General features: G+C 40.5%; 1 protein-coding gene across 1 annotated transcript in view; it reads left to right on the top strand.

Annotated features, from left to right (window-relative positions):
- Positions 1–12,442, top strand: part of LOC130571073 (low-density lipoprotein receptor-related protein 1-like) — a 106,021-nt gene that overhangs the window by 81,140 nt on the left and 12,439 nt on the right. The window contains exons 7-12 of the mRNA XM_057361778.1: positions 70–232; positions 1,392–1,614; positions 2,073–2,262; positions 2,369–2,512; positions 9,755–9,991; positions 10,075–10,255. Of these exons, the coding sequence (XP_057217761.1) occupies positions 70–232; positions 1,392–1,614; positions 2,073–2,262; positions 2,369–2,512; positions 9,755–9,991; positions 10,075–10,255 (1,138 nt within the window). The remainder of the gene's footprint in view (positions 1–69; positions 233–1,391; positions 1,615–2,072; positions 2,263–2,368; positions 2,513–9,754; positions 9,992–10,074; positions 10,256–12,442) is intronic.

Genomic DNA, 12,442 nt, shown 5'->3' with positions numbered 1-12,442 from the left:
TTTTTCTGGCTCTTTGCCTCTTACTTTGACATTTCACCGCTATTTCTCTACTCTTTTTGTTGTACACAGATGTGGAGCAGATGGCTATTGATTGGCTAACGGGAAACTTCTACTTTGTGGACGATGTGGATGATCGAATCTTTGTATGTGATAAAGATGGTGCCACGTGTGTTACACTGCTGGATCAGGAGCTCTATAATCCTAAAGGAATAGCTCTGGACCCCACCATGGGGTATGAACATGGTCGAAACACACAACATGCATTCATATACACAACAACAACAAATAACAGGCATTAAGGAAGGGATAATGGAAACTAGTTTTCCTCGTGGAAGGTCTGCATTTCTTATGAGCTAATAAAAAACTTCAAATCAATACTTTCTGTCTAGTAATTTGGTTTAAATATTTTAAACTTGCAGTACCCAGATGACCCTTGTTATTAGTTTTGAGCAGTTTTTTATGGGGAAATAACATACCTCTGAATGTTGTGACTAGCCAATCAGAATCAAGTATTCCAGAATGCCGTGTAATAATATACTCTAAAAATGCTGGGTGGTTTTCAACCCACGGTTGGGCAAAATATGGACAAAGGTCATGGGTTTGATCCCAGGGAGCACACATACTGATAAAAGATTTATATAGATTGAGAAAGATAAATACTGTATAGATCTGCCAAATGCATAGATGTAAATTATGTGTATAACGTCTATGCTCTACCCAGCCATGGGTTGAAACAACCCATAATTTTTGGAGTGTACACTCTAAAAACGGTTGTGTCTAAAACAACACAATTTGTCCTTAACTAAACACATCTCTGCGTCTACTTAAGAACAACACATCACTTTATTTATTGAATACAACAGCAACACATAATGCTTTAAAATTCCATAACACTATTTTTAAAATTTAATACATCCATGTGTATGCACACTAACAAACGCATGCGCGCGTTCGTGGGCTGCAGTTAACTTCCGGTACACATTCACAAACAATAGAGTGCCTGTAGATTATTTCTGATAACAAGCGAAAGAATCTCGGAAGCGTTACTTGGCTAAACTCGTCTCTCCAGTATTTTGAATTTAGACTGCGATACCAATCTCATCCGCTAGATGTTAATGTCCCATACGGTTTCTTTAAATGCATCAAAACTACAGGACCCATTCAACAAATTTTTATTTAATACAATTATTATACAGTAAAATAATAATACAAATGAATATTAACATAAATCAAATCAAATATAAATTGTTATATTATTAGACACTAGCCAAACACAAGACCGGAAGTTAACTGGGGGTCAGGCGTGTGCGCGTCCGAATAAACGGTCTACATGCTGTTTATGTGGCTATCAAACTGTGCCATTTACAGTATCTTAATCTTACTTGACACAGAAAGGTTTTCTTCACGGACTACGGGCAGATCCCAAAGGTGGAACGCTGTGACATGGATGGGCAGAACCGGACGAAACTTGTGGACAGTAAAATCGTTTTTCCCCATGGCATCACACTTGACCTGGTCAATAGGCTGGTCTACTGGGCTGATGCCTATCTGGACTATATCGAAGTAGTGGATTATGAGGGCAAGAACAGACACACCATCATTCAAGGTCTACTGGTAAGGATCTCAGGGCAACAGCTTTTTTTCTGCAATATAACATGACCATTTTTTTACGTGAAATACTTTATAGTATGAGTTACTAACAGACAATGATCTCAGACACCATGGTGACACACTTTCCCACCGTCCATTCATTAATCTGTCCATCAAACATCCATTTCACCAGCTGTACACATTAAATCCAATGAGATGTAGGAGTGTATTGGGTATCGAGCTGTGTAATGTGTGCAATGAGATAAATGCTTTTGGTAGATTGAATAGACAGCTGTGTTTCATTAGAGCTATTGAGTCATCTTATAAAAGCTGTGTTTCTGTAAACATATTAGTCTCTGCTTGAGTTATGGCTATCGTTTAACTGCCCGGCCCAAAGGCAGAACCGTGTGTTTATGTATCTCAGTCAGTTATATAACTACATAGATGGAAATCCTGTGTGTTCTTTCTTGTTATCCCAATAGATTGAGCATCTTTACGGGCTCACCGTGTTTGAGAACTATCTGTATGCCACGAATTCAGACAATGCCAACATGCAGCCAAAAACCAGCGTGATACGTGTGAATCGCTTTAACAGTTCAGACTATCAGGTGGTCACCCGTGTGGACAAAGGTGGAGCTCTGCATGTGTACCACCAGAGACGTCAGCCCCCTGGTATTAAAACCATTTATTGCTCGAATTGAAAATTGTTCATGTGAAATCAGTACGCTAAATTCAAGCTTCACATAATCTCAGACTGATCTTCTGCTGTCTTCTGCAGTACGGAGTCACGCCTGTGAGCCGGATCAGTTTGGAAAAGCCGGAGGCTGTTCAGACATCTGTCTTCTGGGTAACAGCCACAAGAGCCGGACGTGTCGCTGTCGCTCTGGATTCAGTCTGGGCAGCGATGGCAAATCGTGCAAAAGTGAGCGACATCACAGCCATTCTTCTTCTTCACTTACCAAGCCACTATTTGATGAAATAGTTTCGTTTACCCATTACAATTCTATTTTTATTTTGCCTTTTGCTTAAACTTTCAGATATCAAAACTGACCCCACCTCTTTAAAGGGATAGTTCACCCAAAATGAAAAATGTTGCCTTTATTTACTCATACGTGTTATTTTTAACTATTTATTAAAACCCCTATGGCTTTCTTTGTTCTTTGAAATCAAAGCTGAGATTTTGTTATTGTTGATGGGTCACAGTGGGAGTGGATGGTGACTAGTCTCGCGTAGCCAGACCTTCATACTGAAGGTCTGGAAGTTATCGCCGCTTTCTTTGGAAAGGCCCGGCAAAGAGGCCATATGACTGACAGGTAAAGCAACCAATCACGTTTCGTTTTGTGCCGTGTCATGTTTAGAGGCGTGGAAATGTCCCCGCAGTAACAGACTGATGTACATTCGCGAACGTGTCAAAAGTTAATGGAAACAAAAATGATTATAAGTTTATGCCATGAACTTCGCATACTTTTAAGAATTGAGCGTTTAGTCCAGGGGTGTCCAAAGTCAGTCCTGGAGGGCCGGTGTCCTGCAAAGTTTAGCTTCAACCCTAATCAAACACACCTGAACAGCTAATCAAGGTCTCACAAAGCAGACTAGAAACTTCCAAACAGGTGTGTTGAGCCAAGTTGGAGCTAAACTCTGCAGGACAGTGGCCCTCCAGGACCGACATTGGACACCCCTGGTTTAGTCGATCATGATGAATTCTTATAGCAACCGTTGTATGGAGCCAGAAATATGACAAAACAATCTGAATTTGAATTTTGTAAATCTGAATTTGAGATAAGTGTAATTGCACAAAATTGAATATTTCCTGACATTCAATATAGTTCTGAATTTGATTTTTTATATTTTAATATGAATATTTAATATTAAATTTCTTAAATTGAATATAGAACAATTCAAAACGCAGAAATTCAGATTCAAATTCCGATTCAAATTCAAAACGCAGAAATTCAGATTCAAATTCCGATTCAAATTCAAAACGCAGAAATTCAGATTCAAATTCAGATTCAAATTCAGAAATGGTTCAGTGGGTAAGGTTAGCTTCCGGGTTCGACAGGGAAGAGTAGAAGATCTGGGAAAAGTCAAACGGAGCGCTTTGGCCACAATGGCCAGTTATTTGTTCTTATTATCCAATCAAACTCCAAACATGCTGTTTCGGAGAGTGGGACTTCTTACATTGCAATAAAAAGGATTTAAATTTTTCAAATTGCGACCACGCCCACAAGACTACACGGGTTGATCATTTGTTGCTGCAGCATAGCCAAGCTCATATCGCTGCAATCTTAGGCAGCTGCCCGGGATGTGTGCGCTCACTGCCTGCATTTTTGCTCTCTGCCTGCATTTTTGCCCGCTGCCTCCACTGTTTGCGCTCACTCCCAGCGTTTGCTGTTGGTGCTTTTACCCACTGTGTGCTTAGTGCACGCTCGCTGCCAGCTGCCCCACAGCGTTTGTGGGTGCATATATATTTAATATATTAGACATGCATACAATTTTTATAAAGAACGTTTGTGGGTCCTGCAAAGTCAATGACATACGTGGCACGCTGCAATAAAAGTTATGTATAACATTTAGTGCTACAATAGAGAGAAAATGAATAAACTATGTAAGCTACAGACTGAAATAATAACTTTTGTAATAAAAAATAGTGTGTAATAGTATTGAAATGCTATAACTTTGATCCAGGACACAGCTGAAACAATCTGGACACAACACGCGTAAAGATTTTTTCTTATGACTAGAGCCGATTCCAGTCTTTGTCAGTCAGAAAGGAGCACACACCTAACTGCTGTGCCAGACCACTAACGTTACACCACACATTCAACGACTGGACGTTCTGCTGAACCAACAAATCTATCGATCTATGTTGTATTCCCGTTTTGTCAGTAAAGCAACCATGATGTTTGTGTTTTTGTATGGTTATGCACTTTCTGTTTCATGCAGATTAAACATTTTGATAATGATAACAAGAGAACATTTATTCCTCAATTATTTGATATGTAAAAAATAACTTACCTGCATATTTTCGATAAAGGAACTCAGGATATAATGTAAGTTTGTTGTGGATATAGTTCACTATAAATAATATGTTGAGTAATATATGACTGAAAACGCCATACCTTAATATCCAGGTGCATTTTCTGCGTTCGTTTTGCAGGCTACTGTATAGTAGATAGAACGTGTTTATTTTTATTTCATTTAGACTGTATTCACTAAAACGCATAAACGGATAGCTTTTTTATTTTGCGTTTACAAAGTAGGCTATATTTAGCTTAATATGGAGGTGTGTTCGTTTGCTAAAGGAAAATCTTTTTGTTTTAATTGTACCTCATTGCTACTTGTACTTCATATAAATAAATTAATAAAAGCACTTTAAAACTGCAGTCTTTGTCATTTAAAAAATCTACATAGAAATAACCCAACAATAGCTTTGATATTTTTCTCATTTCTCTATCTCATTGTTTGTCTGTGTTCAGTCTTTAGCTGTGAACACATACAGTATCTGCAGAATATGAACAACTACTGAGTACAACTGGGGCATTGTCAGCCGTTATGATCAAATTCCATTCATAATATAGTGAAAATAAGATTTGATTAAACATGATTAATGTTTACGACTGGCATGCTGGCTGCACTGACAAAAAAAAATCCTTTAGCCAAAGAATACACAAAAGAATAGAGAAGAGTACTATTATACGTTTTTATTTCAGTCTAAATGCAGCTTAAGTTACATAGTTTATTCATTTTCTCTCTATTGTAGCACTAAATGTTATACATAACTTCTATTGCAAATGTGCCACGTATGTCATTGACTTTGCAAGACCCACAAACGTTCTTTATAAAAATTGTATACATGTCTAATATTTTAAATGTGTATGCACCCACAAACGCTGGAAGCCAGTGCGCATAGTGGGGCAGCTGGCAGCGAGTGTGCACTAAGCACACAGTGGGTAAAAGCACCAACAGCAAACGCTGGGAGTGAGCGCAAACAGTGGAGGCAGCAGGCAATGAGCACACACATCCCGGGCAGCTGCCTAAGATTGCAGCGATATGAGCTTGGCTATGCTGCAGCAACAAACGATCAACCCATGTAGTCTTGTGGGCGTGGTCGCAATTTGAAAAATTTAAATCCTTTTTATTGCAATGTAAGAAGTTCACAGCATGTTTGGAGTTTGATTGGATAATAAGAACAAATAACTGGCCATTGTGGCCAAAGCACTCCGTTTGACTTTTCCCAGATCTTCTACTCTTCCCTGTCGAACCCGGAAGCTAACTTTACCCACTGAACCATTTCTGAATTTGAATCTGAATTTGAATCTGAATCTGAATCTGAATTTGAATCTGAATTTCTGCATTTTGAATTTGAATCTGAATTTGAATCTGAATGTCTGCGTTTTGAATTTGAATCTGAATTTCTGCGTTTTGAATTGTTTTATATTCAATTTAAGAAATTTAATATTAAATATTCATATTAAAATATTAAAAATCTAATTCAGAACTATATTGAATGTCAGGAAATATTCAATTTTGTGCAATTACACTTATCTAAAATTCAGATTTACAAAATTCAAATTCAGAACTATATTGAATGTCAGGAAATATTCAATTTTGTGCAATTACACTTATCTAAAATTCAGATTTACAAAATTCAAATTCAGATTGTTTTGTCATATTTCTGGCTCCATACCGTTGTAAACACGACAGCTTACTTCTCAGATCAGAAGGCTTTGTTGTTTCCAGACGGACCATTAAAGAAGACTGTGAAAAAAATCCTGTGAAATTCAACCAATCAGATGACGACTTTGAACGTGCTGAAGTGTTTCCAGAAAAGTGTGCCATATGCATCAGACGTTCAGCCAACGGATCGTGGGCGTGACGTCTGAGGCTGAGACTAGATGGTGACTGCCTCTTAGAGGAGTGAACAGCGTTGTTTGAGCATATCCTCGCACAAAGAGAAAGGGAACAGATCGATACCTTCATCAAATAATTATTTAATTCCAGTTTTTTTTTCTCTTAACCTTTCGTTTGCTTTCAGGACAATTGCAATATCATTCACGAGTTACCTGAAGTTAAAGCTCAAAAAGAAATGATTGTAATCCACTAGGGACGCACCGAAACGAAAATTCTTGGCCGAAGCCGAACATGATGTGAAACACTTTATTAAGCTATTTTTTTCACTATTGCACAAACTGAATAGTCAAAATGTGCTTTTTATAATTTGTCTTGCTTTTCAATAAAATACAATACAACTTAATATAAAATTGAGCAAAACAAAGTAAATTCAAACAAAAAATTGAGCCCTCTCTCTTCATGAATATTAATTAGGCCTATAACTGACTGCTAAAATAATGTAATGTAAGTTACTCTGTACCCCTACAACAAAACACTTCATTAAAAAGTGTCATTCCACATTAGGCCTATAAGCTAAAAACACAAATAAACTAAAACTGTTGGATTATTATAGGCTACATTGCAAAATGATTTGAGAAAAAAAAAACATCCAATGCAAGCAATTCTGACTGATGCTGACTGACAACCATTTCCGCCCACAAAAGCTGACTGTTCTCTAAGAAGGTGCACAGAACATACTTTGACAAGTTGTTTAGTACAGGGAACTGTGTGCACGCGACCACTGTATGATGTCAAAGGATGTCGCGAGCGGCGGGGCTACTGTCAGACAGCCCGCTTCCGTCTGAAGTACAGTTACCAACCTGTTCTGCCAATTTAAAGAAGCTTTCATTCGGAAATTTACTTCCGTGCGGCAAGTCCCGTGCTGTGTCTTTCTCTGACACTTTAAAATGCTCCACACACACGCACGCACACACATGTCTGGTTTATTATCTCCGTGGGGACAGTCCATAGGCGTAATGAGTTGTATACTGTACAAACTGTACAAATTTTATCCCCTACCCCTAACCCAACCCCTAAACCTAAAGATCATAGAAAACTTTTTGCAGTTTTAGATTATTAAAAATGATTGTTCTGTACAATTTATAATCTTTTGTGCTCACGACGACCTCAAATTTGGTCCCCACAGTGACACGAGTCCCCATGAGTTGGTGTGCATTCAGGTTTAGGTCCCCACCGGGATATACAAACATGAACACCTAGACACACACACACACACGCACGCACACACACACGCACACACACGCACTGCCAAAATGTTTGCGGCAGTAATAAAGCGCACGCGTCTCTCTCTCTCTCTCTCTCTCTCTCTCTCTCTCTCTCTCTGCGCTGGTTGCTGCTTGATCTGTTCACGGGTCATGTTCGGTAAAATTTATTCGGCCATTTCACACATTTGGCCGAACACCGAACTTGCGTTTTTGCTATTTTTTTACATTTTCGGTGGCCGAACATTCGGTGCATCCCTATAATCCACTCCTGACGTAAACACTAAAAGCTAAACAACAGTTTTGGACACCATAGGGGGTCTGAATGACATGAGAGCAGGGTTCGAATTGAGGGGGGGCTGGGGCGGTCCCGGACCCCTCATAAGCCTTAAGCGACTTCTCATAAGGTCTAAAATAGTGAATTTGGGGGTCCCGTGGTTTTTCATTAAAACTAGATAACTAAAAACACAATTAATTTTTTTTACAAATTATCATGCTAAAACAAAACACTTTTGTCCATTATTTGTACAAATTTCATGAAACGAAATGTAATTTTTATCTGAAAAATCCATGCATGCTCAAGCGCGCCACACAGTGTTCAATGAAGACATGTACAGAGATGTCGCATCAAGACACTGGCTGCGTGCGGATCCTCTCATATTGAAAGCGTTTATCTTAAAACTTTACAGTTAGCCTAGTATAATTTTGAGTAAATTTTCTTCATGTACGATGTTATCTCACATTGTCAAAACAGATGCGACGCGGTACTGAGCCACTAAAGGAACATACAGGTGGTGGAAAAATAGGAAAGGGAGTGAAAATATTTAAACTATTTGCGTAAATAAGTGCGTTCCTTTGCAAAACTTTTGCGTTTCCGCAAGAATATATTTTTTCCCTCAGAAAACTTTTGCATTCCCCAGAGATTATTTTGCACTCCCTTCTGCAAACATGAGCTCCGACTTTGACGAGAAGGCTTCTGCCTTTGCCCACAGGAATGACATTCGTTTTTCTTATTTTAGATTGGTTCATATGGATTATTTCATATACTTGATCAATCTACATTATCAGAGTTGAATCACGTTTAAAACGCTCATACGCTTCCGCAGGAGGTGACGCGTCCTCTCCCTCAGTGGCTCCAATGATTTTTTTTAATATTCCAAAAAAAAAGGAAAAGGACCACATTACAATAATATAAAGAACAAGTATGAAAGGACAAGAAAAAAATAAGGAAAATAAGAGGACAGGAAAATCTCAGTTAGTAAGAAAATGTTATCATACATTTTGAAAAACTTGTTATTCTTATTGCTATAAATAAGTTTAAGATACTTTACAATGAGTGAAATCTCAGCATGAAAGACATCAAACCTAGGCAAAATCTTATTAAAAAAATCTAGCCTATATGCAAAATAAAAAAATGAACAGCAAGATCGATAGCATGGTCACTGCAAAAAAACAAAGAAATATGTATTTTAATCTCTACCTCATGTGGATCTCTTTTAATGGATTATCAACACGTTAAGAACATTTATGCGTGTAATGTGGTCAAATTACTACAATGATCCAAACTATCATGTGGTTGATGCTTGTACTGGCAGCTCCGTCTGTTTTTTTTTAAGACTGGTTAGGGGACCCCCCAAGAGCCTTGACACAATTCGAACACTGCATGAGAGGGAGGAAATAATGACACAATTTTTATTTGTCTTACTGTGGACCATTTTTAGTGCACATTATTAAATAAAGCTTTGTCTTTAGTCTAAATGTACAGTAATTACTTCATTCATCTCTGAAACCACTTTTTTTTGGCTAATCCTTCTTACGTTTTTTTGGACATGTTTATTCAGTGCACAATAAATACAGTTTTTCAGATAAAAGATCATTTTAATAATAATAATAATAATTTTAATATAATAATTTATTCCTTTTCTTCAAAGCAACTATATTTTATTTGAACAGTTTTATTTCATATATATTATATAAACTGTTTGTAAATATTAGTATAAATGACAGTGTAACTTTCCCACTCACCCGGTATGTTCATATCAATTCCCCAGAGCCGGAGCATGAGTTATTCCTGGTGTATGGGAAGGGTCGTCCCGGTGTTATCCGAGGGATGGACATCAAACCTAAAGTTCAGGATGAATACATGATCCCAATTGAAAACCTGATGAACCCTCGAGCTCTGGACTTCCATGCTCAGAGTAACTTCATATACTTTGCTGATGCCACCAGTTTCTTGATTGGACGGCAGAAGATCGATGGCACAGAGAGAGACATCATCCTTAAAGAAGGTTCAGAAGTGTTCAGTTTTCTGTGAGTCATTGCTGTTTGTGCAGTTATAATGCATGATGCTCTGTTTTGTACCATTCTTCAGGTATTCACACTGTTGAGGGTATCGCTGTAGACTGGATGGCCAATAATCTTTACTGGACAGATGATGGTCCTAAGAAGACTATCAGTGTTGCTCGTTTGGAGAAAGCTTCTCAGACCAGAAAGACTCTTATTGAGGGCAAGATGACCCATCCCAGAGCTATCGTGGTGGACCCTCGGCATGGGTGAGCTCTAGATCTTCAGAGTTCTGCATGTATATTCACAAATAAATAAATAAATCTTATTTTTGAATGGAACATTGCATTGTTTGTTTTACATAGTTTATCTGTCCTTTATTTTGTATTATTCATTTTATGTACCCTGATAATCATTAATCAAAACAGAAACTTCCTTTCTAACTTCAACTGCAACTTTCATTTCATGCCAACTTTAATGGGTTTTTGACTGACTTTAAAGTCCCAGTGAAATTAAAAATTACAATTCTTATTTTTTCATGAAATATTGCAGTGTTTATCGTAAATAGTTTATCAATGTGGGTCATTCTTTTTTTTTATTTGTGTGCCCTCATAATCTTTAGTTAAAATCTGAAAATGCACTTCAGTTCTATAATGACTATCCATCTTAAATGACGTATGTTAGATGGCTTGGCGGAGCATCTGTTAACTCCTCCCCTTCCATTTCAAAATGCAACAGCTGTTCCCTTTCTGTCGGTCTCTCGACGTTGTGTCGAACCGACAGATGGGGTTCGTCCTTGAGAACCAATCGCTTCCGACTTCTCTAGAAAAGGCCAATGAAAATTGGCGAATGAAATTTGCATGCCGGACTCCGCCCCCGGAAAACCGGGTATAAAAGGGAGACGGCATGCCTCATTCATTCACCTTTTGTTCTTCGGAGCCTTCGCTCGTGATCAACAGACTTCGCTACAAGACTGCCGGCTCTACGACGTGGTGCAGCGGACTGTCCCTTCCTGCAGCGACTTCCCATGGGCGTCTCGGCGGTTCCAGAAGTGTTCGAGTTTTTTCTCTAAAAGAGCAAATTTCTCCAGCGTGGCATGTCCCGCTGTTCTCTTGGGTGCAACACACTCATCGAGGAGGGGGACGGACACGATATCTGCTTCCAGTATGCTGGGTCAGATATTGTGGATACGTCCTGCCCGCACTGCGGGCGGCTGACGATTCAGACGTTGCGTCACGGGTGGCTGTGTTCCCACGGGACTCAGCCACCACCTTGTCTGCTTCCCGTTCCGTGACGGCAGGACTACGGCCCTGCCGCCCGCTACGGCGAGCAGCGAGGGTGATATGAGGATTACTGTGAGCGCTAATCCGTCAGCCACTGGCTCGCGGACCGTTCGCACCTCGCTTTGCTCGTCTGACCGTTCCCCATAAGACGGTCCACCGTCTTATTCCTCAATTACGTATCGGACACGGTACGTGATGATGAGGTGCCTGTTGCAGCATCGGAGGGTGACTTACTGGCATCAGACTCCGACGATTCCTTGAAGCTCCCTCCCTCGGGGGGTCGAGATCAGGAAGAAGCGGATGTCGAAATGTCAGCCATGCTTTCCCGGGCCGCCGGCATTGGGTTACGGTGCACCGCACTGCCTCTCCCAAAGCTCGCGGCTGGATACACGGTACTTCGGGCTTGAGAGCGGCTCCAAGCCGCACTCGCCCTCAGTGCCGTGTTCCTCCGGAAGTGCATGAGGAACCTAGTACGACCTGGAACGCCCCCTTTGGCACGTACACGTCAACTAGTTCCATCACCCTTTCTTCCCTCGATGGGGGGCAGCTAGAGGATACGTCGATGTCCCCCGGGGCTCGACCTAAACTCCCGTCCAAAGCACGTAGGCTTTTCGGCATCTGAGGTGTCGAGAGCTTACTCTGCTGCGGGCCAAGCTGTCCCCTCTCTCCATGCTATGGCCTTCCTGCAGGCCTTCTCGATGCACCCATCTCGCAAGGGGTGGCTGTTTGGTGATACTGTCGGGTTCGACAGTTAGGGAGCAGATAGAGGATATCACGTATGTCCTCCCCAGCCGAGACTCGACCGCCCTCTGGCCGCCGAGATCTCGTGCACCGTCTGCTTCCCAGCAGCCCTGGTCCTCTTCGAGACATCGAAGAGGAGACCACCACCCCATCAGCAGCCGCGGCGAAAGCCAATGCGGCCCTCATGGGAAGACCCCAGGGAGTTCGAGAATACCTTTCTAAAGTTTTTCTCCCTCTCTGGGCGTTTATATCAGCCGCTCTCACCCTCTACACGACGGTGTTCGGCAACTCGACGTTGCGTCATGGCGAGACCCAATGTCGAGGATAATCAGCAGCCTAAGCACTCTCAATTGACGGTGCTTTGTGCCACATATCGTCTGGGTATTATCACAGCCGCTCTCACCCTCTACACGACGGTGTTCGGCAACTCGA

Source organism: Triplophysa rosa, linkage group LG20 (assembly GCF_024868665.1).
Source record: "Triplophysa rosa linkage group LG20, Trosa_1v2, whole genome shotgun sequence".
Taxonomy (NCBI): domain Eukaryota; kingdom Metazoa; phylum Chordata; class Actinopteri; order Cypriniformes; family Nemacheilidae; genus Triplophysa; species Triplophysa rosa.
This window is presented reverse-complemented; position numbering and strand designations above follow the sequence as displayed.